Source organism: Pan troglodytes, chromosome X, assembly GCF_028858775.2.
Source record: "Pan troglodytes isolate AG18354 chromosome X, NHGRI_mPanTro3-v2.0_pri, whole genome shotgun sequence".
Taxonomy (NCBI): domain Eukaryota; kingdom Metazoa; phylum Chordata; class Mammalia; order Primates; family Hominidae; genus Pan; species Pan troglodytes.
In genome coordinates this window covers 112,302,198-112,329,144 of record NC_072421.2, presented here as the reverse complement: position 1 = coordinate 112,329,144, position 26,947 = coordinate 112,302,198, and the positions used below count along the sequence as shown (strand labels likewise).

Here is a 26,947-nt window from a genome sequence, read left to right as displayed (position 1 = left end):
GTTGCTTTCTCACCAAGGCTGAAGTGTCATAGCACGATCATAGCTCACTGCAACCTCAAGACACCTGAGTTCAAGTGATGCTCCTGCCTCAACCTTCTGAGTAGCTAGGGCTACAGGCACATGCCACCATACCCAGCTAATTTTTATTATTTTATAATAATCTTCTGTAAATTTGGAAATTCGCCATCTCTAATCTGCCACAGAGTTCTTAGGTTTTCATTTTTTAATTAATTAATTTTTGTGTGCGTGTGTGACAGAGTCTCACTCTGTTGCCCAGGCTGGAGCGCAGTGGCATGATCTCAGCTCACTGCAGACTTGACCTCTGGGGGTCAAGTGATCCTCCCACCACAGCCTCCCAAGTAGCTGGGATTACAGGCGTGTGCTACCATACCTGGCTAATTTTTGTATTTTTAGTAGAGATGGGGTTTCGTCATGTTGTCCAGGCTAGTCTTGAACTCCTGGCCACAAGTGATCCGCCTGCATCGGCCTCCCAAAGTGCTGGGATTACAGGTGTAACACACTGTGCCTGGCCCTTAGTTGTTCATATTATGCTTAAGTTCCATATTTTCTAGGTGTTTCTCAAATCTTAATGTCATTTGTTATAGTTTGCAGTTTCTTGCTGAAGTGTTTAAGATCAGCATGTAATTTCCATGTGCACATTCCAAATGATTATTTAAAGTGTATGTCTGATAATTCAATTATGTGAAGTGTTTGTAGGTTTATTTCTGTTATCTCTTATTGTCCCATACTTGATTCATGTTGTATTGTCTCTTCATATATCTGCATATCATTGTATTTCAGTGACAGCATTTGAAAATTATTCAAAGAAATAAGTTGAAATCTAGGATGATGGGGTTTTTTTGTTTGTTTATGCCCCAAAATTGGAAACCTGAATAATATGAAATCATCTTAATCCAATTTTAAGGCCCAAGATTTCTCTCATTTACATAGATAACTTGAACCAGGGCTGAATTCCATGTCTATGGTGATTTAATCCTGGTCCAACCTTATTCCTAGTGTCTGGTTTTTTGTGATCCCAGAATTAAATTCAGGTTGATTGGCCCTTGCCAGACTCTGTATTCCTACTTTAGTCCTCCATTGCTTGTGAGTCTGAAATGATCGTCTCCACCTGTCAGTCATATCTTCAGGTTTATAATGCATCATTGACAAAAGTGAACTAGAAGTCATAATCATTTTTCTTGGGTTTTTGTCTTTTTCTGGATCTTAGCCAATAGCAATTTCTATTTCATTAGCTTCTTAGGGCTTTTAGTGTTTTATCCATGTGTTTATTTGCCTTTAGCACAAGAGTCATTGCAAATTACTCAGTCTTTCATTACTAGAAGCTGATGCAACAATATTCTGTCTGTGTATTTCCTTTGTAAGCACCATAAAAGCTGGCATCTTTTTAGATGAACTCTTTGTGATGGCTAGGGCAAAATCTGTGAACTCTTGAATTTGTAAGTCAAACTTACGTAAATTCATTTTTGTCTTTTGGGACAAGCTTCACGACTTTTTATTCAAAGGTGTCTATGCTATACACAGGCAGAACAATCTACAATAGAACAATCTTAAAACTTAAATGTATTTGATCAATAAACCCAGAGTCAAAATATTTAGATGATATTAGTGAAGATTAAATAGAAGTCTTGATCTTGTTGCACACTTTACCTGAATCTTTACAAAAACATAAATATGAAGAAAAATTATTTACACCAACTGGAAAAGGAAAAAAACAGGAAAGTAAAACCCCTAAAGTCCAATTGTTTAAATTTCTTGGCTTTAATATTAGCACTGTTAAGGCATTTATGAATACCTCAAATATAAGCAATAAATGATCATTTCTTTCCCTTTAAACTGCTACAAATCTTTAAAGAAACAAATTTTTTTTTCTTTTTGTATACCCAGAATTCAAGAAGACAATTAAAACTGAGAGAAAATAGTACATTTTAGGTGTCATAGCAACAAAAATTTAGACATATTTACTTCATGATGATTTAGATTGCATTATTAATTTTTCTACTGAAAAGGATAGGAATTTAGAATAAAAATACTAAGGTTAATATTCTGGGATACATGTAACTTTTCAATATAAGATTGAAATGTTATATTTTTAAAATTTAGACTTTAATTAGACTTTATGTCTTTCTCATTTTCAAAGCATTTTAAATATTTCAAATATTTTGTATCTGTGTTGCAGAATTCATTGGCATACTAATGCATAAAATAATTTAGCAGCATAAATGGAAACTTTATATTTACATATTAATACACATTACATTCCTTTCATTATTGTTAACCTAAATATCAGATAAATAGGTTAAGAATAATTACTAAATAAAAGAACCCGATCAAACGCAAATGTTACCAGTCGACGTCTGTACGTTGTTCACAGTACATAATCCGAAAGTATTGAGCATAGCCGCTGCAATTCTTATGGCCAAAAAGTTTTATTTACCTATAGAAATTGCCCAAACAATAGCAATCTTCATGATGGCCTTAGTCCGCGAATTGAAACGGCTATGCTCAATAGGATTACGTATTGCTACATACCGATCCAGCGATATAGCGCAGAGGTGCATGATGGACGCTGTTGAAAATAAAACATCTAAAGAAATCCAGACGGGGCACAAATATCTAGGTAGTGGCCAGACATAATCTGAAAGAGAACAGAGAGAAGACAAGAACATGTCATCCAAATTGTACTGACTATAGTCTTAAATTTTAGTCTGCTTATATTTTCTCATAATCTAAACCTTTTAAAGAAAGTGAAATTTAGGAAGCATTATTTTCTATAGGGATGATGATGATGATCATGATAATGATACCTTCAGCGTGACATATATTTTATTGAGGTAAAATTTACACAACATAAAATTAATCTCTTTAAAGTGTACAATCCAATGGCATCTAGTACATTCACAATATTGTGCAACTAGCATCTGTCTCTAGTTCAGAAACATTTCATCACTCCAAAAGGAAACTGCATACCGTTAAGCAGTTACTTCCCATTCTCCCATCAACCAGCTCCTGGGAATCTCTAATTTGCTTTTTATCTTTTTTTTAAATTATTATTATACTTTAAGTTTTAGGGTACATGTGCACAATGTGCAGGTTAGTTACATGTGTATACATGTGCCATGCTGGTGTGCTGCACCCATTAACTCGTCATTTAGCATTAGGTATATATCCTAATGCTACCCCTCCCCCCTCCCCCCACCCCACAACAGTCCCCAGAGTGTGATGTTCCCCTTCCTGTGTCCATGTGTTCTCATTGTTCAATTCCCACCTATGAGTGAGAACATGCAGTGTTTGGTTTTTTGTCCTTGCGATAGTTTACTGAGAATGATGATTTCCAATTTCATCCATGTCCCTACAAAGGACATGAACTCATCATTTTTTATGGCTGCATAGTATTCCATGGTGTATATGTGCCACATTTTCTTAATCCAGTCTATGGATTTAACTAATTTGGATATTTCATATAAATAGAATCATACAATTTGTGACTTTTTGGGTCTGGCTTCTTTCACCTAGCTAATGTTTTTGAGGTTTATCTATTTCGTAGCATGTATCAATACTTAATTCTTCTTTGTGGCTGATGCTGTTATCAATTGAGGTTTTTTTGGAAGCTGTTGTAAATAGAATTGTTTTCTTAAATTCTTTCATGGATTGTTCATCACTGTGTATAGAACTACAAATGTCCTGCAACTTTGCTGAATTCATTTATTAGAGCTATGTTTTGTGTTGACTCTTTGGGATTTTCCATATATAAGATCATGTCTTCTGCAAATAGAAATAATTTGATTTATTCTTTTCCAATTTTCCTCTGCCTTTTATTTCCTCTCTTTGCCTAATTTCTCTACATGGAATTTTCAGTACCATGATAAATAGAACTAATGAAGGTGGGCATTCTGCCTTTTTTCCCTGATCTTAGAGGAAAATCAGTCTTTCACTATTGACTGGGTTTTGTTTTTGTTTTTTATAAATGCCTGTCAAGGAAATTTTCTTTTATTCCTAGTTTGTTGAACATTTTTTTATCATAAAAAAGTGATGGACTTTTGCAAATGCTTTTTCTGCATCAATCGACATAATCATGTGGTTTGCATACCTTCATTCTATTAATGTGATACATTACATTGATTAGTTTCTGTATGTTGAATCCCTCTTGCATCCCTGAGATAAATCCCATTTAGTAATGGGTATATAATATGGTGCTGAATTTAGTTTGCTAGTATTTTATTGAAGACTTTTGCATTTATATTAATAAACAATACTAATCCATAATTTTCTTGTAATATCTTTAGCTGGCTTTGATATTAAGATAATGCCAGTCTAATAGAATATATTACAAAATGTTTCTTCATCTTCTATTTTTTAGAAGAGTTTGAGAAGAATTGGTGTTAATTTTTGAAATGTTCGGTGAAATTCAAAAGGAAAACTTCTTGTCTTGAGCTTTCATTGTTGAGAGGTATTTGATCACTGATTCAATGTAGTTACTTTTTATATGACTCTTCAGATTATTTCTCCTTGAGTCACTTTTGGTAGTATGTGTGTTTTTAGAAATTTTTACATTTCATCCAGGTTATTTAATTTACTGGTGTATAATTGTTCATTGTATTGTTTTATAATCCTTTAAATTTTTTTTGAGATAGGATCTTGCTCTGTTGTCCAGGCTAGTTTGCAGTGGTGTAATAATGGCTCACTGCAGTCTCAACCTCCTGGGCTCAAGCAATCTTCCTAAGCCTCCTGAGTAGCTAGGGCCACAAACATGTGGCACCATACCTGTCTAATTTTAAAAAAATTTTTTTTGTAGAGATGGGTTTTCACCATGTTGCCTAGGCTGCTCTTGAACTCATAGGCTCAAGTAATCCTCCCACCTTGGCCTCCCAAGGTGGGAGGATTACAGGCATGAGATACCACACCAGGAGGATCGGCCAGCCAATCCTTTTAATTTCTGTAAGGTTAGTAGTAATACCCCCACTTTCATTTCTGATTTTTGTAATTTGTGTCTTCTCTTTTTTCCTTAGTCTGTCTATCTAAAGATTTGTCAACTTTTTTGATCTTTTCAAAAAAAGAAAAAAGTTTGGTTTTATTAATTGTCCTTATATTTTTCCTATTCTTTATTTTTTATATTTCCACTAAACTTCATCATTTCAGTTATTTTGTGAGTTTGGGTTAAACTTGCTCTACTTTTCTAGTTTCTTATGGTATAATGTTAGGTCATTAATTGAGTTCATTTTATTTTTAAATGTAGCCATTTACAGATATAAATTTCCCTCTGAGCGCAGCTTTTGATGCATCCCATAATTTTTTGGTATATTAAGTTTTTATTCTGCCATTCTCAAAATATTTTTGAATTTCATTTGTATTTTCTTCTTTCACTTATTGGTTGTTTAATATTGTTTAATTTTTGCATATTTGTAAATTTTTTAGTTTTCTTTCTGTTACTGATTTCTACTTTGAATAATAATATTTTAAATGTATTAGGATACTTTGAATAATAATAATATTTTAAATGTATTAGGATACTTTGAATAATAATAATATTTTAAATGTATTGACATTTGTTTTGTGGTAAAACTTATGGTCCATCCCAGAGAATGTTCCATGTGCACATGAGAAAAAATGTATTTATCGTTGTTATTAGATGGAATGTTCTGTATCTGTCTGTTAGAATTAGTTGTTTTATAGTGTTGTTCAAGTCCTCTATTTTCCTCATTGATTTTCTGTCTTGTTGTTCTGTCCATTATTGAAAATGGAGTATTGATATCTCCAAATATTATTATAGATCTACCTTTTTCTCCCATTAATTCTTTTATTTTTCACTTCCTATAATTGTTGGGCTCTGTTGTTAGGTACATATATGTTTATAATTGTTATATGTTCTTGATGGCTTGAAATCAATAGATGATGTTCTTCTTTTAGTTGATGTTGTTCACAGCAACTTTCTTCATAAGTTCTATTTTGTCTGACAAGTTCAGCCACCTCAACTCTATTTTGGTTACTGTTTGTATGGAATATCTTTTTCCATCCTTTCACTTTCAACATACATGTGTCCTTATGTCTAAAGTGAGTCTCTTATTGAAAGCATATAATTGGATCATGTATTTTTATCCATTTTGCTAGTGTCTGCCTTTTAACTGGAAAATTTAATTCTTTCACATTTAAAGTAATTACAGCAAAGAAAAGACACTTGCACCATTTTATCTATAACATATACTATCATTTTTTTCTGTCGCTGCCTTCACTTGTGATTAAGTGATTTTTTTGTGATTAACTGATTTTTTTGTAGGGATTCTCTTCTTGTCTCTTTCTCTTTGTATTATTTTAATTGTTTACTTTGGTTAACCTGGGGATTACAATTATAATCTTTCTTCCATAACAATCAAGTTTTAATTATAGATACTCAGTTTCAATACTATACAAAGATTTTGCTTCTTTAAATCTTCATCCTTTTTTATGTTGCTATTGGTCATAAATTACATTTTTTATACATTTGGTGCTCATTAATATAGATTTATAATTATTGTTTTATGTATTTGCCTTTTAAAGGAAATAGAAAGTCAAAACAGGTGTAAGAAACCCATAGTACAATTCCACTGGATTTTATATTTGCTTTGTATCTACTTTTGTTGTTTTTTATTTCTTTATATGCCTTCAAGGTACTTTTTGGCGTCCTTTCATTTCATCCTGAAGGACTCCCTTTGGCATTTTTTTTTAGAGTAGGTCCACTAGTAATTAACTCCTTCTGATTTTTTGTTTTTGTTTTTGCTCTTTTACCAGGAGTGTTTTAATTTCTCTATGTTTGAAGGATAGCTTTGCCAGATTTAGAGCATTTAGTTGACAATTTTTCTTTCAGCACTTTAAATATGTCATCTCACTGCTTCCGGCCTCCATGGTCTCTGTAGAGAAATTCACTGTTTATCTTGTTAAAGATACTTTGTATTTGATGAGATGCTTGTCTGTTGCAGCTTTTAAGATTCTCTCTTTGCCTTTCAAGAGTTTGATTATACTGCACCTTGGTTTGGATATTTTGGAGTAATTCTTGCTTAGAGTTCATTGAGCTTCCTGGATTTATAGTCATGTCTTTATTCAAAGTTGGAAAGTTTGTGGCCATTATTTCTTTAAATATTTTTTTCTGATCCTTTTAATCTCTCATCTCCTGGAAATCTCATTGTGCATATATTGGTAAACTTGATAGTGTCTCAAAGGTCCCTTAGGCATTGTTCATTTTTATTTATTATTTTCTCTTTATGCTCCTTGGACTGGATAATCACAATTGACCTGTTTTCATGTTCTCCGATTCTTTCTTCTGTCTGCTAAAGTCTGTTATTGATTCCCTCATGTGAATTTTTCATTTCAGTTATTATAATTTTTAGCTGCCATATTTCCATTGTTTTTGTTTACAATTTTATACCTTTAATTATATTCTCTATTCCTTGAGACATTGTTCTTCTGGTTTGCTTTAATTCTTACTCCATGGTTTCCTTCAGCTCTTTGAGTACATTTGAGACAGTTGATGTAAAGTCTTTGTCTATTAAGTCCAATGCTTGGGCTTCCTCATGATCAGTTTCTATTCTATTTTGTTTTCTGAAAATAGGTCATATTTCCTAGTTTATTTGCATGGTTTTTAATCTTGGTAAAACTTGGACATCTTAATATTACAATGTGGCAGATCTGTAAATCAGATTTTCTTCCCTTCCTGAAGTTGTTGCTACTTGTTTTGGACTGATTTTGTTTGACTGTTTAGTGATTTTTCAAAACTATTTTTACAAAGTCTGTTTTCTTTTTTCTTGGTCTTCTGTGGCAGCTAAAATCAGCATCCTGTTAGTTTGGTGGTTACCTAGCACTTTTACAGGGGTTTCTTAAATACCGGTAGGCAAAGAAAAAAAAGGAATGAATGCTTTCTTACTTTTTGCAGGTTGGGTCTGTTTGGGACCTTCCTTCAATGCTTAATGAGGTTGTTTATAACTCTGCCTCAGCCTCAACTTTATACTTCAGCAGAATCTCAGAGGCTGATGGACAGCCCGGCCACAGGTGGAAGAATGGTGTCTTTCCAGGCTTCGTCTAAGCATTCTGACATCCTTAGGCACGCCATGTGTAGCTTTTTCCATTCTCTGTTATATTTGAGTTCCTTAAAAATAAAGTTTTCTTTCCCAACGTATCTCCATTCCCAACCTCTTTCTTCCCAGGCCATTCAGCCTGTTTCTTGTTTGTGTGGTCTAGTGTTACTTGTCCTAGTCTGTTGCAAACAATGCTTGTGCCTTTTAATACTTTTGGCAAACTCCAACCAGAACATCATCTGAGCCCTGGAAATGCTCTGAGTCAGGCAAAACAAAGGAAGTTACTGTCCCAGTCCTTCAGGGGGCCATCAGAGAAGTCTAAAAAGACAAGCACATTTCTTTGAGGAAAAGATTTGTATTTCTTTGGCACTAGCAACTTGCATCAGGAGCGCAGGCTTTCATCCTCAAATTAGCTGCATATCTGGAAATGGGATATGGTAGCAGGCAGCTTAAAACCCTACAGTGCTCCCTTACTGCAAAGCAGTGGGTTTCTTCTTCATTTAGCATTACCTTGTTTGTTTTAAATTTTTGATTTGATGTTTGAGTTTCATAATAGTTGATTCTGACAACTATTTCCAGGTCATTTTGTTGCTCTTTTGGAGAGACAGAACAATAAAGTTCCTCCTCATATAAATTACTTTAACGTTACTTATTTATTCCTTAATTTACCCTATGTTAGCTATTTGTTTTCTATATGCCAAACATTTTGTTAGATACTAGAAGTAAAGATTAATAAGTGGCAGAAACTCTTGTTATTTTTACTTTTAACAGTTACCAGATGAATTACTGTTGCCATTTTCATGATAGTCTTTGGTGTGGCATTAAGTCTGACTTTGAGCTGGTGCCGAAATTAGCAGAACATTTCAAGTAAATTTTTTTTTTTTTTTTTGAGACGGAGTCTCACTCTGTCGCCCAGGCTGGAGTGCAGTGGCGCAATCTCCCCTCACTGCAAGCTCTGCCTTCCGGGTTCAAGCCATTCTCCTGCCTCGGCCTCCCAAGTAGCTGGGACTACAGGTGCCCACCATCACTCCAGGCGAATTTTTTGTATTTTTAGTAGAGACAGGGTTTCACCTTGTTAGCCAGGATGGTCTCGATCTCCTGACCTCATGATCGGCTTGCCTCGGCTTCCCAAAGTGCTGGGACTACAAGCATGAGCCACTGCGCCCAGCCGCAAGTAAATTGTTTTTAACATTGGTGTTCTTACTTGAAAACTTGAGATCTAAACTATTTTCAGTAGTGTTAAAGTTTCCATATTGGAGCATCATTAAAAGTTTAAAGTTTTTGTAATGACATTGGCATCTAGAATCTAGCAACTGAATCAGGCAAAAAATCAACTTGTAAATCTGCTGTTGGTGAATTGTTTTACTATGTGTCATATTCTAGTCTGCTGGAGTTGTTAGTGAGAATTATCTTAGATACTGGGCTCTTCTCCTATGCAACCTTAGTAGGCATGACTACCTTAGAGGATAAATAAACAATTCAGAATCTTGTTTTCTTGGGGAAGTAAGGAAAAGTAAGGTGAAATGTGGCTGTTGAAATATTCTGGAAGGTTAACCAACATCCTTCCTTTGGACATTTTTGGTTTCTTCCAGAATGGGCTGAAGGATATGTCAAGATACAGACTGATGAACTGGTGCTTCATTCTTGATAATAATGAAGCAGTGATCAAACCGCTCTACTTTTAATGTGAACATTATTGTCCATTAGTAAGAGATCTTGTATAACTCATTGTTCTTTTATAATACTCTTGTTTAGGTCGGCGACATGCTCAACCTTCACCAGTATATAACACGTTCTTAGATGTCTATTAAAGGCAGTAAAATTGCCATTTTTTGTTTTTTCCATTATAAATGGTGCTGCTTCAATCTATATGAATTATTCATACATATTTGGATAGTAAAATTTTCTTAGATTAATCATCAGAATTTATACTTATGATGCTTGGTATTTGCTGAGCTTCATGAGTCTATAAACTTACGGCTTTCACCAAATTTGAAAAATTTTCAGTCCTTATTTTTTTGCAAATAGTTTTTGGTCCCATTTTCCCTCTCATTCTCTGGGTCTCAAATCACATGCATGTTAGAGCATTTGATATTGTTTCACAGATTCCTGAGAGTCCATTCTTTTTTTTCTCAATGTGTTTCGCTCTGATCTTAATTTCGGACGATTTCTATAGATCTATCTTCAAATGCACTGGCTTTTTTTGTCTGTCATCTCCATTATACTGTTAAACTCATCCAGGATAATTTTATATTTCATATATTATATTTTAGCCCACAAATTGCCATTCAATTATTTTTGTTGTTTTTATTTATCTTCTGAGGTTTTCCATTTTCAATAATTATGAGCATATTTTCTTTGATGGTATTGATATAAACATAATAGCAGCAATAAAATCTTTCTTGGTGAATTTTAACATCTGGGTATTCTCAGGATAGGTCTCTTAAAAGTTGTGTGTGTGTATATATGTGTGTGTGTTAGTGTGTGTGTGAATGAGTTGTCTTTCCCTGTTTCTTCTTAAAGTAAAATATTTTAGGTTGTAAACTAAACATTGTGAATGCCATGTCGTTGAGATGCTGGATTTGGTTCTTTTGCTCCAAAGAGTATTGGTGTTTTTGTTTTTGTTTTTGTTTTCCAGCAATCAGCTTGGTTGGACTCAAACTGCAGTCTCTTTCATTTGGGCTACAGCTCAAATGTCAATTCAGTTCATTTATCATTTCTTAGGTTGCTTGCAGGATATCCCAGGCAAGCACGGTTTAAATGTCATTTAGAGATTTAGGCAGAGTTTATAGTTTCCCAGAGAAGAATTTGTGGTTCTCTCTATCTTTACCTTTTCCTAGGTGCTCCTTCACCTTCCAGTTGCAAATTCCTCAGGTTCTTCAGGCCATAAAAACTGAAGACTTTTTGTTTTGTTTTGTTTTGTTTTGTTTTTGAGACAGGATCTGGCTCTGTCACCCAGGCTGGTGTGCCGTGACACTATTTCAGCTCACTGCAATCTCCACCTCCCAGACTCAAACAATCGTCTTATCTCAGCCTCCTGAGTAGCTGGGACTACAGGCACCAGCCACCCTGCCTGGCTAATTTTTGTATTTTTTGTAGAGATGGGGTTTTGCCATGTTGCCCAGGTGGGTCTCTAACTCCTGGCCTCAAGTGATCCACCTGTCTTGGCTTCCCAAAGTGCTGGGATTACAGGCATAAGCCCCCACACCCAACCAAAAAAACTAAAGATTTTTTTATTGGAGTTTTAGCCACCCCTTCTGGCAGAAACTGCATCTTCCTCTTAAGCTATAAGTCTTGAAAGTTGGAAACTCAACCTCTGTTGTTTCTTTTTTCCAAGTGTTGTGATTGCCAATATCTCTGTTTTGGATTCCTGTCCAATACCTTAAGGTAGTTGTTCTTTGTGTTTTGTTCCAAGTTAGTAGCTTTTATTTGCCAAAAGGTTAACAATAGAAGTGCTTATATGGCCATATTAGAAATCAAACTACCAATTATTAGAATTCAACCAGTGCAATAAGGAAAGGAAATACATCATGAGAAGTTCTTCTAACCAAAAGTTCATTATTGTTCATCATTTTCCTATAACTCCCTCAGATTGTACCCACCATGGAAGTTGATCGTGTGGAGGGTTTTTGTATTCTCCTTGACATGTTTCACTTGCAGAAATTATGTTTCCAATTGTGCTTCAAATGCACAAGTATATCCTGATTATCACTATGTGGAGAATTCTGTTGCCATAACCATTAGAACATAAGCTCCATTGGGTCAGTAATTATTGTTTATTTTTCCATTATCCATAGTGCATAGAACAATGTGTGGAATTATGTGAGCCAGCAATATTTTATACAATTAATATGTAAAAGGTTTGAAGGGAGTTGCTTAGCCAAGAGGCTATAGCACACTTTCCATAGGGGAGGCCAATTCATAGTTGAGTGAAATGAAATCTTATTTTCAGGGGAAAAAATTGTGTATAGTGCTTCATAAGACATTTTTATATGTTTGTTCATTCATTCAAATGTTACATGATTTTTAATGACTCCAGCAATCACAGGTATCCCCACCAATAATAAAAAAAGGCAAAGACTGAATACAAGACATTAATCTTTCAGCTCTTCTGTTCAAAGAAAATACAAAAGGACTTTATTTTCATGAAGTAATGTAGACAATTTTTGCCTTTGAGAAAAGAATAAAAGTTCAGTATTCTGATAATTTAATTAAGATGTATGGGAATGTGGGGACAACTGTGAAGTAATCCCAAAGCTAGGACTTGGAAACAAAAAATTATAATCAATCTCTTTAAGTTAACATATATGAAAAGATGAATAGCCATGAAAGTTTAAAAATTCCTCAACACATTTTATAAAACAATACAGTGTCAATAGCAAAACTTGAAAAACACTAAAACAGGAGACTAGAGAAAATAGCATTCATTATTATAGATTCAAAGTTCAAAATAAAATATTAACAAATAAAGCCCAAAAAAGTACCAAAAGAATAACACATCAGAAAAAACAAGAGTTCTTCCAGGAATGCAAAGGCGATTTATCGTCATGAAATCTACCAGTATAATCCCTGATATTAGCATTTGTGAAGAAATTTTTGGTCTTTTAATAGATATTGAAGAGTAATTTGATTAAATACAGAAGCCATTCCTAATTAAAATTTTAATAATGAAGGGATAAAGGCAGTGCCCTTAATTTTGATAAAGATAACTTACTAAGAACCTACAACAAATATTATAAACAGCAATACAGTAAATGTATTTCAATTACATTAAATTTAGAAATTGGACAAGATGCCGGTTTACCCCATTACTCATCATTATGCTATTAATTTTCACTATGATAAGAGTATAAACTAACTTGTATAACTTTGGAAAACAAGGTATAAAATGATCTCTTGTTTATCGGTGATTTTTTTTTTTTTTTGACTGTAGGACTAGCGAATCTGAGACTCTTCTAAAAACTACACTGGATTTACTGAGAGAATATAATAGTCTGGCTGGATACAAGATACATATAAAATAATCTAGAGGTTTAACTAGTCCAAGAACAAGTGCCAGAGATAGAAAAAGGGAAAATAGTCTATTTGCAACAGTGACAAAATTCATTAAAAATCTTATTAAAACTTTAACAAGATAATTACAGGTCCTACATGAAAATACAATCACAAAACCTGCACACATACTCTCTTAATTTAAAATTAGAAAGATTAAACAGCAACAACAAAATAACCACCAAATCTTATGGAAAAATATAAATCTACATCTAAAGAGATATTATATCATACTATATTCTTTGGATGGCACAATGTAGATCCAAATGTATTTACCTGTGATATCAATTATGTAAGAAAAAAATATCATCAACCATACACAGATTCTTTGAATAAATAAGGGGATTATTTCCCAACATACTTCATGAGGCCAGTATAACTTTGAAAATAAAGCTTGAAGATGTATCACAGTAAACAAATAAGGAGAAAATTATGTGAGTAAGTCAATGTAGGCACACATTTTTAAATATAACTCAACGTAGTTCAAGTTGAATAAATTTCAGCAAACTAAGATTCTAACTTTCTTAAACTAAAGTATATCTCTCAAATATTTAATAATTAAATGTTGGAAAAAAACAAGAAAGTCTACCATCACAACATCCATTGGGCATTGTACTAGAGTTACTTATTACTGTGTTATGAAAGTAAAAATGTTCAGGACTTAAAAGGAAAAATGAAAACATGATTGTGTACATAAAAAAATTTACAGATAAATGTTGAGCATTAACGAGTTTAGAAAGGTTGTTGTATATAAAGTCAATATCTGAAAAAATCAATCAATTTTGTTTTCATAAAACAACATACAATGATAAAATGACATGTTTTAAAAAGTTACCGAGGGGGAGGAGCCAAGATGGCCGAATAGGAACAGCTCCAGTCCACAGCTCCCAGCCTGAGTGATGCAGAAGGCGGGTGATTTCTGCATTTCCATCTGAGGTACTGGGTTCATCTCACTAGGGAGTACCAGACAGTGGGCGCAGGTCAGTGGGTGCACGCACCGTGCACGAGCCGAAGCAGGGCGAGGCATTGCCTCACTCGGGAAGTGCAAGGGGTCAGGGAGTTCCCTTTCTGAGTCAAAGAAAGGGGTGACAGACACACCTGGAAAATCGGGTCACTCTCACCCGAATACTGCGCTTTTCCGACCGGCTTAAAAAACGGCGCACCATGAGATTATATCCCGCACCTGGCTCGGAGGGTCCTATGCCCACGGAGTCTCACTGATTGCTAGCACAGCAGTCTGAGATCAAACTGCAAGGTGGCAGCGAGGCTGGGGGAGGGGCGCCTGCCATTGCCCAGGCTTGCTTAGGTAAACAAAGCAGCCGGGAAGCTCGAACTGGGTGGAACCCACCACAGCTCAAGGAGGCCTGCCTGCCTCTGTAGGCTCCACCCCTGGGGGCAGGGCACAGACAAACAAAAAGACAGCAGTAACCTCTGCAGACTTAAATGTCCCTGTCTGACAGCTTTGAAGAGAGCAGTGGTTCTCCCAGCACGCAGCTGGAGATCTGAGAACGGGCAGACTGCCTCCTCAAGTGGGTCCCTGACCCCTGACCCCCGAGCAGCCTAACTGGGAGGCACCCCCCAGCAGGGGCACACTGACACCTCACACGGCAGGGTATTCCAACAGACCTGCAGCTGAGGGTCCTGTCTGTTAGAAGGAAAACTAACAGACAGAAAGGACATCCACACCAAAAACCCATCTGTACATCACCATCATCAAAGACCAAAAGTAGATAAAACCACAAAGATGGGGAAAAAACAGAGCAGAAAAACTGGAAACTCTAAAAAGCAGAGTGCCTCTCCTCCTCAAAAGGAACGCAGTTCCTCACCAGCAACGGAACAAAGCTGGATAGAGAATGACTTTGATGAGCTGAGAGAAGAAGGCTTCAGACGAACAAATTACTCTGAGCTACGGGAGGACATTCAGACCAAAGGCAAACAAGTTGAAAACTTTGAAAAAAATTTAGAAGAATGTATAACTAGAATAACCAATACAGGGAAGTGCTTAAAGGAGCTGATGGAGCGGAAAACCAAGGCTTGAGAACTACCTGAAGAATGCAGAAGCCTCAGGAGCCGATGCGATCAACTGGAAGAAAGGGTATCAGTGATGGAAGATGAAATGAATGAAATGAAGTGAGAAGGGAAGTTTAGAGAAAAAAGAATAAAAAGAAATGAACAAAGCCTCCAAGAAATATGGGACTATGTGAAAAGACCAAATCTACGTCTGATTGGTGTACCTGAAAGTGATGGGGAGAATGGAACCAAGTTGGAAAACACTCTGCAGGATATTATCCAGGAGAACTTCCCCAATCTAGCAAGGCAGGCCAACGTTCAGATTCAGGAAATACAGAGAACGCCACAAAGATACTCCTCGAGAAGAGCAACTCCAAGACACATAATTGTCAGATTCACCAAAGTTGAAATGAAGGAAAAAATGTTAAGGGCAGCCAGAGAGAAAGGTCGGGTTACCCTCAAAGGGAAGCCCATCAGACTAACAGCGGATCTCTCGGCAGAAACCCTACAAGCCAGAAGAGAGTGGGGGCCAATATTCAACATACTTAAAGAAAAGAATTTTCAACCCAGAACTTCATATCCAGCCAAACTAAGCTTCATAAGTGAAGGAGAAATAAAATACTTTACAGAAAAGCAAATGCTGAGAGATTTTGTCACCACCAGGCCTGCCCTAAAAGAGCTCCTGAAGGAAGCACTAAACATGGAAAGGAACAACTGGTAACAGCGGCTGCAAAATCATGCCAAAATGTAAAGACCATCGAGACAAGGAAGAAACTGCATCAACTAACGAGCAAAATAACCAGCTAACATCATAATGACAGGATCAAATTCACACATAACAATATTAACTTTAAATGTAAATGGACTAAATTCTCCAATTAAAAGACACAGACTGGCAAATTGGATAAAGAGTCAAGACCCATCAGTCTGCTGTATTCAGGAAACCCATCTCACGTGCGGAGACACACATACGCTCAAAATAAAAGGATGGAGGAAGATCTACCAAGCCAATGGAAAACAAAAAAAGGCAGGGGTTGCAATCCTAGTCTCTGATAAAACAGACTTTAAACCAACAAAGATCAAAAGAGACAAAGAAGGCCATTACATAATGGTAAAGGGATCAATTCAACAAGTAGAGCTAACTATCCTAAATATATATGCACCCAATACAGGAGCACCCAGATTCATAAAGCAAGTCCTGAGTGACCTGCAAAGAGACTTAGACTCCCACAAATTAATAATGGGAGATTTTAACACCCCACTGTCAACATTAGACAGATCAACGAGACAGAAAGTCAACAAGGATACCCAGGAATTGAACTCAGCTCTGCACCAAGCGGACCTAATAGACATCTACAGAACTCTCCACCCCAAATCAACAGAATATACATTTTTTTCAGCACCAAACCACACCTATTCCAAAATTGACCACATACTTGGAAGTAAAGCTCTCCTCAGCAAATGTAAAAGAACAGAAATTATAACAAACTATCTCTCAGACCACAGTGCAATCAAACTAGAACTCAGGATTAAGAATCTCACTCAAAGCCGCTCAACTACATGGAAACTGAACAACCTGCTCCTGCATGACTACTGGGTACATAACGAAATGAAGGCAGAAATAAAGATGTTCTTTGAAACCAACGAGGACAAAGACACAACATACCAGAATCTCTGGGACGCATTCAAAGCAGTATGTAGAGGGAAACTTATAGCACTAAATGCCCACAAGAGAAAGCAGGAAAGATCCAAAATTGACACCCTAACATCACAATTAAAAGAACTAGAAAAGCAAGAGCAAACACATTCAAAAGCTAGCAGAAGGCAAGAGATAACTAAAATCAGAGCAGAACTGAAGGAAATAGAGACACAAAAAACCCTTCAAAAAAATTAATGAATCCAGGAGCTGGTTTTTTGAAAGGATCAACAAAATTGATAGACCGCTAGCAAGACTAATAAAGAAAAAAAGAGAGAAGAATCAAATAGACACAATAAAAAATGATAAAGGGGATATCACCACTAATCCCACTGAAATACAAACTACCATCAGAGAATACTACAAACACCTCTACGCAAATAATCTAGAAAATCTAGAAGAAATGGATAAATTCCTCGACACATACACTCTCCCAAGACTAAACCAGGAAGAAGTTGAATCTCTGAACAGACCAGTAACAGGATCTGAAATTGTGGCAATAATCAATAGTTTACCAACCAAAAAGAGTCCAGGCCCAGATGGATTCACAGGCGAATTCTACCAGAGGTACAAGGAGGAACTGGTACCATTCCTTCTGAAATTATTCCAATCAATAGAAAAAGAGGGAATCCTTCCTAACTCATTTGATGAGGCCAGCATCATTCTGATACCAAAGCTGGGCAGAGACACAACCAAAAAAGAGAATTTTAGACCAATATCCTTGATGAACATCGATGCAAAAATCCTCAATAAAATACTGGCAAAACGAATCCAGCAGCACATCAAAAAGCTTATCCACCATGATCAAGTGGGCTTCATCCCTGGGATGCAAGGCTGGTTCAATATATGCAAATCAATAAATGTAATCCAGCATATAAACAGAGCCAAAGACAAAAACCACATGATTATCTCAATAGATGCAGAAAAAGCCTTTGACAAAATTCAACAACCCTTCATGCTAAAAACTCTCAATAAATTAGGTATTGATGGGACATATTTCAAAATAATAAGAGCTATCTATGACAAACCCACAGCCAATATCATACTGAATGGGCAAAAACTGGAAGCATTCCCTTTGAAAACTGGCACAAGACAGGGATGCCCTCTCTCACCACTCCTATTCAACATAGTGTTGGAAGTTCTGGCCAGGGCAATTAGGCAGGAGAAGGAAATAAAGGGTATTCAATTAGGAAAAGAGGGAGTCAAATTGTCCCTGTTTGCAGACGACATGATTGTATATCTAGAAAACCCTATTGTCTCAGCCCAAAATCTCCTTAAGCTCATAAGCAACTTCAGCAAAGTCTCAGGATATAAAATCAATGTACAAAAATGACAAGCATTCTTATACACCAACAACAGACAAACAGAGAGACAAATCATGAGTGAACTCCCATTCACAATTGCTTCAAAGAGAATAAAATACCTAGGAATCCAACTTACAAGGGATGTGAAGGACCTCTTCAAGGAGAACTACAAACCACTGCTCAAGGAAATAAAAGAGGATACAACCAAATGGAAGAACATTCCATACTCATGGGTAGGAAGAATCAATATCGTGAAAATGGCCATACTGCCCAAGGTAATTTACAGATTCAATGCCATCCCCATCAAGCTACCAATGCCTTTCTTCACAGAATTGGAAAAAACTACTTTAAAGTTCATACGGAACCAAAAAAGAGCCCACATCGCCAAGTCAATCCTAAGCCAAAAGAACAAAGCTGGAGGCATCACACTACCTGACTTCAAACTATACTACAAGGCTACAGTAACCAAAACAGCATGGTACTGGTACCAAAATAGAGATATAGATCAATGGAACAGAACAGAGCCCTCAGAAATAACGCTGCATATCTACAACTATCTGATCTTTGACAAACCTGACAAAAACAAGCAATGGGGAAAGGATTCCCTATTTAATAAATGGTGCTGGGAAAACTGGCTAGCCATATGTAGAAAGCTGAAACTGGATCCCTTCCTTACACCTTATACAAAAATCAATTCAAGATGGATTAAAGACTTAAACGTTAGACCTAAAACCATAAAAACCCTAGAAGAAAACCTAGGCATTACCATTCAGGACATAGGCATAGGCAAGGACTTCATGTCTAAAACATCAAAAGCAATGGCAACAAAAGCCAAAATTGACAAATGGGATCTAATTAAACTAAAGAGCTTCTGCACAGCAAAAGAAACTACCATCAGAGTGAACAGGCAACCTGCAAAATGGGAGAAAATTTTCGCAACCTACTCATCTGAAAAAGGGCTAATATCCAGAATCTACAATAAACTCAAACAGATTTACAAGAAAAAAACAAACAACCCCATCAAAAAGTGGGCAAAGGACATGAACAGACACTTCTCAAAAGAAGACATTTATGCAGCCAGAAAACACATGAAAAAATGCTCATCATCACTGGCCATCAGAGAAATGCAAATCAAAACCACAATGAGATACCATCTCACACCAGTTAGAATGGCAATCATTAAAAAGTCAGGAAACAACAGGTGCTGGAGAGGATGTGGAGAAATAGGAACACTTTTACACTGTTGGTGGGACTGTAAACTAGTTCAACCCTTGTGGAAGTCAGTGTGGCAATTCCTCAGGGATCTAGAACTAGAAATACGATTTGACCCAGCCATCCCATTACTGGGTATATACCCAAAGAACTCTAAATCATGCTGCTATAAAGACACATGCACACGTATGTTTACTGCGGCATTATTCACAATAGCAAAGACTTGGAACCAACCCAAATGTCCAACAATGATAGACTGGATTAAGAAAATGTGGCACATATACACCATGGAATACTATGCAGCCATAAAAAATGATGAGTTCATGTCCTTTGTAGGGACATGGATGAAATTGGAAATCATCATTCTCAGTAAACTATCGCAAGAACAAAAAACCAAACACCGCATATTCTCACTCATAGGTGGGAATTGAACAATGAGATCACATGGACACAGGAAGGGGAATATCACACTCTGGGGACTGTTGTGGGGTGGGGGGAGGGGGGAGGGACAGCATTGGGAGATATACCTAATGCTAGATGATGAGTTAGTGGGTGCAGCGCACCAGCATGGCACATGTATACATATGTAACTAACCTGCACAATGTGCACATGTACCCTAAAACTTAAAGTATAATAAAAAAAACAAAAAACAGCACTCCCCATAAAAAAAATAAAATAAAGTTTATCTCTTTAACTCTTAAAAAAAAATAAAATAAAATATAAAGAAACTAAAAATAAATAAATAAAAAATAAAAAGTTACCAATTAGAAGTCTTTCAGGTCTGGCAAAACTGAAGTAAGCACATTTCATCCTATCTCTCCTATAGATTAAAACTAAAACCTGTGCACATATACCCAAAACAAGTAACTGAGGTATGTGAAAAATAAATAACAGCAGACTAATTGGGCAAGACAATAAAAGTTAAACAATGACCAATAAAAGAATTATTTTCCTTTCCCTTCCCACTTCCCTTACCTCCTGGCTTAGATTTTAGTACGGCCCAAAATCTTCAAACTGTGTAGTGGATGTGCAGAAAGAAACCTCCAAGAAAAATACTGTCTTCCCAGGGGACAAGAGGACAGGCATAAAACAGAGAGATTTCTTTGCTTCACTTTTTCTATCCTGGCATAAACGGAGGCAAGCATCGATCATTAAATTGCCCATCTATAGTGGCAACACCACTATACACCAGGAGCTCTGCAGGCAACTAAAATTTTGAAAGTTAGGCCATGTTCATGGATTGGAACATTTAATATTGTTAAAATGGCAATACTTTTCAAAGTGACCTACAGATTTAATGCAATCCCTATCAAAACCCTAATGTGTTTGTTGGCAGAAATGGAAATGCTAATCCTAAAATAAATATTTAATCTTAAGGGATCTCGAATAGCCAAAACATTCTTGAAAAGGAGAAAAAAATTTTAAGACTCAGAATTCCCAATTTCAAGATTCACTGGAAAGCTATTATAATCAAACAATGTGGTACAAGTATAAGGATAGACATAGATTAATAGAATAGGATTCAGAGGCCAGAAATAAACCTATTTATCTACAGTCAGCTGAGTTTTACACTTGTGACAATACCTTCCAATGGAAAACAATAGTCCCTTCAACAAATAGTGCTGGGAAAATTGCATGCAGATATCACGTGCAAAAGATTGAAGTTGAACCCTCACCTCACAACATACACAAAATTTAACTCAAAATGGTCCAAAGATCCAGATATAAAAACCAAAGGTACAAAACACTTAGAAAAGGACACAGGGGTAAATCTTAGTGAACTTGGATTTGGCAATGGTTTCTTAGATATGACACCAGTAGCATTAGCAGAAAAGAAAAGATAGAAAAATTGGACATCATTAAATTAAAAATTTTTTCTGCATCAGAGTGCTATCAGAAGAGTGTAAAAACAGCCCACAGAATGCAAGAAAATATTTGCAAATAAAAAATGGGTAAGGAACTTGAATAGACATTTCTCCAAATGAGATATACAAATGGCCAACAAGCATATGAAAAAATGCTCAGCATCATTAGTCATTAGAGAAATATAAATGAAAACCACCATGAGAAACCACTTCACTCCCACCAGGTTGACCGTAAACACAAAACCAAAAACAAAATGAGAAATGTCAAGTCTTGGTGAGGATGTGGAGAAAAAATTGGAAACCTCATACATTGTTGGTGATAAAGTGAAACGGTGCCGTCACTGTGGAAAACAGTTTGTTAGTTCCTTTAAAAGCCAAACACGGAATTACCATATGACCTAGCAATTCTATTTATAGATACTCAAGCAAGTATTTGACATGACTCTTTATAGTGGTACTTTTCACTATAGCCAAAAGGAGGAAACAACCCAAATATCTATCAACTGACAGATGAATAAACAGAATGTACTATATTCAGATAATGGAGTATTATTCAACCATAAAAAGAGTGAATTACAAATACATGGCACATTATGGTTGAACTTTGAAAGCATCATGCTAAGTGAAAGAAGCCAGATGCAAAAGATCACATATTGTATGACTTTATTTATACGAAATATTCAGAATAGGTAAATCCTTAAAGACAGATAGGAGACTAGTGTTTTCCAGAGGCTGAGGAATGGGGCAATGTAGAAAAGCTACTTAATGGATATGGAATTTTTTTTGGAAGTAGTGATAAAATATCTTGGTACTGGATAGAGATGACGGTTGGACATCATTGTGAATGTACTAAATACCACAGAATTGTATACTTTTAAATGGTTAATTGTTAATTTTGTTATATGAATTTTATCTCAATAATAAAGGATCCAGATCTCAAGACATAATATTCAAAGTGTCAAAGATACAAAATGTTTTATCCAAATATACACAGAATTAGAAAAATCTCAAAAATTCTTAAGGAAAAAGAGAATCAAAGACAGCAACCCTTAGATAACGCAAATGTTGGAATTTGTAGACAAAGACTTCAAGGCAGCCACCCTAATCATGCTCAGTGAAGGAAAGGGGCCTCTCTTGAAATGAATAGAAAGGTAGGAGTTCTCAAATAATGAGTATAATTTATTAAAAAGAACCAACTGAAAGCTTGGAGCTCAAAAAATACAATATTTGAAAAAAGATCATTGACTGGACTCAATAGAAGAGTAGAGATGACAGATAAAGAGTCATGAAAACTAAAGTTAGATCCATATAAATTATATAATCTGAACAACAGTGTGAAAAAATTAAAAATAAATGAACATAGTGGGGACCTGTGGGACAATAACTATATGTTTAACATTTGTATCATTGGAATTTTATAAGGAGAGGAGAAAAATTGATGAAGAAATACTATTTGAAGAAATAATGGTCCAAAACATGCCGCATTTGGGGGGAAAAAATTTACAGATTTAAGAAGTTCTGTAAAACTCAAATGTTTAAACAAACAAAAAAAATCATACCTAGATCATCATAATCAAACTGGTCAAAATAAAAGATAAAGACAAAAACATTGAAAGTTGCATATCTTCAGATTTTGCATCAGAAACCATGAAAACCAGAAGGTAGTGTAACCACAAATTTAAAAGCCTGAAAGAAAGGAGCTATCAATTCAAAATTCCATATCCAGTGGAAATATATTTCACAAATGAATGTGAAATAAAGAGATTCTCAGGTGAAGGGAAACTAGAAACTCATTGCTCTAAAACAAGTCTCTCTAAACTAGGAGACTTGGTCTAAAAATGTTAAAGGATGTTTTTCAGGCAGAAGGAAATTACACTAAAGGAAAACATGAAAACATCAGGAACAAAGGAAGAACAACAGAAACGGTAAATATCTTAGAAAATATAATAATTTTTCTTAAGTCTTTAAAATACATATGATTCTCAGAAGCAAAAATTTTGTAACATTGTCTGATAGGGTTCTCAATGCATGTAGATGTAATCCATATTACAACTAAGACCAAAAAAGGAGGATAAAGGAGCATATATGGTTTTATCTTTCACTTGATGTGATAAAATATTAAGGGTAAGAAACTTGGAAAAAATATGTATACACAGGTTGAATATTTCTAATCTGAAAACCTGAAATCCCAAATTCTCCAAAATCTAAACTTTTTGAGCACTGAGATAATGCTTAAGGGAAATACTCATTGGAGCAGTTTGGATTTTGGAATTTTGGATTAGGGATGCTGAACTGTTAACTATAATGAAAATATTCCAAAATCTAATAAAATTCAAAATCCAAAGCATTGTGGTCCCAAGAATTTTGGATAAGGGACACTTATAATATACAGGTATATTTTAATTCAGAGCATTGTCACTTAACAAACAAACAAAAAACTGTACAAAGAAATATAGTAAAAAAGCCAATAGATCAATAAAATTGAAATACTCAAATAAAAAGAAAAAACATAACAAATCAGAATTAGGAAACAAAAGAATGTTTCCCATTCCTATAGGAAATAAAAGAGTGGAAAAGACAAGGGATAAATAGAAAACAAAACACGGTAGACATAAGTCCAAACAAATCAATAATTGCATTAAATCTAAATGGTATAAACACACCAATTCAAGGAAAGAGATAGCGATTTTGGATTAAAATTGAGAATAAAAATAAACAAGACACAATTATATGCTGTCTATAAGAAACTCTACAAATTTAAATTTAATAATATAGATAGTTGTACAAGCTGAGCATCCTTTATCTGAAATGCCTGGGATTAGAAGAGTCTCAGATTTTGGACATTTTGATATTTTGGAATATTTGCATATACATAATAAGACATGTTGGGGATGGAACTCAAGTCTACACGTGAAATTCATTTATTTTTTGGCCTGAAGTTAATTTTATGCATTATTGCAAATAATTTTGTGCATGAAACAAAGTTTTGATGGCATTTTGACTGTGACCAGTCACATGAGGTCAGCTGAGAAATTTTCTACTTGTGGCACCATATAGGTGTTCAAAAAGTTTTGTATTTTGGCTGGTCATGGTGGCTCATGCCTGTAATCTCAGCACTTTGGGAGGCTGAGGTGGGAGGATCACTTGAACCCAGGAGACCAGCCTGGGAAACATAGGGAGATCCTGTCTCTACAAATACTTTAAAAACTTAGCCCGGCATCGTGGCATACACCTGTGGTCCCAGCTACTCAGGAGGCTGAGGCAGGAGGATCACCTGAGCCTAGGAGGTTGAGGCTGCATGATTGTGCCATGGCCCTCCAGACTGGGCAACAAAGAAAAACCCTGTCTCAAAAAAAAAAAAAAGTTTTTGATTTTGGATTATTTCAGATTTCAGATTTTGGGACTAGAGATGCTCAACCTGTATAATAAAAGTATGGATAAAAGATATACTGTGCAAATACTAATTAAACAAATGCTAGAATTTTTATATTAATAACAGATAAAGTAAATTGCAGATCATCAGATATCACCAGAGGTAACACAGACCATTTTATAATGATACAGGTGTCAATTCATCGAGGGAATATAACAGTCCTAAACGTTTATAATACATTTAAAATATAATAACATTTAAAATATATAATAACAGGGCTTCAAAATTCATGAAGCACAACAATGGTAGAGTAGAAAGAAGAAATCAAAAGTAGAATTACAATTACACTTCAAGATTTCAACACCCCTTCCTCAGTTAATTGACAGAAAAGCATACAGAAAATTATCACTGAGGTAAAAGAACTGAACAGCATTACCAACAAAGTTGACCTAATTGACATTGATAAAACATACCACCTGACAACAGGAAAGTACACATTCTTTTCAAGAACTATGGAAAATTGACCAGGAAAGACCATATTCTGGCTCATAAAATATACCTGAAGAAATTAAAATGGTTGCAATCAAACAACGTGTGTTGTCTGAGTATAACAGAATTAACCTGAAAACAAATAAAACAGATATCTTGAAAATGTTCAAATATTTGCAAATTAAATAACACAATTCTAAATAATTCATGTTTCAAAAGGAAAAGGCAAATGAAGTTAAAAAATAATTTGAAGTAAATTAAAATGAAAATAAAACATACTAAAATTTGTCTGATGGTGCTAAAGTAGTACTCAAAGGGAATTTTCTAACGTTAATGGTTTATTTTAGAAAAGAAAACTCAAATCCATGATCTAAGCTTCCAAAATTAAAGTGCTAGGCAAAAAAGGAAAAATGAAATCCAAGTACCAGAAGAAATAAATAAATATAAAAGCAGAAATCAATAAAATTTAGGCAATACTATAATATTGAGAATTCAATGAAATAAAATGCTGCACTTTATTGGGAATAGATCAATAAAACTGATAAACCTCTCAACAGATCGACTAAGAATTAAAGGTAGAAGCCACACATTATCAATTATCAGTGATCAAAGAGGTGATATCTCTATAGACTCTACAGAAATTATATGGGTATTATACATAACAGTATGCTTATACATTTGCATGGAACTTTGGGGTCCTTGTATATGAAACCATACGTTTTTTGAACTATTCACTAAGCCCCTAATTCCAATGGAGAGTCTGTGCTGCTGAGGAAAATAAAGGGATATAAATGCTCTAAATCCCAAACCCTAAATCAGCCTGTTTTTCAGCCTAAGATTGGCCCACTTACCATCCACTGTGAAGAATGCCAAAGCCAGGATAGTTGACTAGAAACTCATCCCAGATTCGAATGCATAGCAAATCAACATTTTTAGAACCCCAAAGTCTTTGGAGATGGCCTGTTTAACTTGACCCTAATTTAAAGTCAGTGGAAAACTCGATAGCATCCCAGGATACAACTCAAGTTTGTGCTGTTGACAGAATTGATTCTCTGCCAGTAGCATCTCCTACAGATTAGTCATTTTCATATAAAGATCCATAGTGAAATTTCAGCAGTCTAAAGTGAAAATGGAAAATTATGTATAACAGCCAATTATTTATAAAGCTAAATATATTCCATTTAAATGGCTTATTTCTATTCTGAGATTATATCCTTCCTGTACCAATCCAGAAGTAGAAGGGCCGCTAGGATTGGCTGGATTTTGCATTACTTTTAATCCTGCCCTATGTTTTTAAGAGCTGGGCCCTGCTCTCGATATTTCCTATCACCTTGCTTTTGACAGAATTCCCTGGATATGATTGGATACTGCAGCTGACAGAAATTATATCTCTGAAATATTTGTAGGGACATGCCGCTAACTTTCTCCCTTTGCAATCACACCTACTTCCTTGTAACTTGATTCTTGCCTCAAAGTGTAATAGACTGTTTCTGCTCAATTTAGAATTGTTAGTTCTTCTCTGGAATACTCCTCCCAAATATCCTTCTTCTGACTTTGAGACACATTTTTAAATTTACTATCTTACCTTGACCCTCAGACTTGAAATTAGAGGCTGCTTTTCAGGATATAATCTTTGTTTTTTTCTATAATTAAGAATTAGATTCTCTCTACCTCTAGGTATTTGGCTCTGGCTAGCCTAAATAAATATGCCCAACTATTAAATCTCCCTAATTCGGTGTAGCTCTGAGAGTAGGTGGCACAATTCTGGAGGCATTATCTGTGTGGCCAGTGTTGTTGCTAATAAGGTTTAATGCAGATCTACTGGCCCTGAACTTAAAGATCCACTCACATACCCACTGCCTCTTATGAGCCAAGGTCATAG

At 35.4% G+C, this 26,947-nt stretch overlaps 1 protein-coding gene across 3 annotated transcripts in view; it reads right to left on the bottom strand.

Moving 5' to 3' along the window:
- The window catches only part of HTR2C (5-hydroxytryptamine receptor 2C), a 325,108-nt gene that overhangs the window by 58,855 nt on the left and 239,306 nt on the right, over positions 1-26,947 (bottom strand). For 2 of the 3 annotated variants that reach the window (XM_009439546.4, NM_001033932.2), the window contains 1 exon segment: positions 2,456-2,656. In XM_009439546.4, coding sequence (XP_009437821.2) covers positions 2,456-2,656 — 201 coding nt within the window. 3 annotated transcript variants of the gene reach the window in all.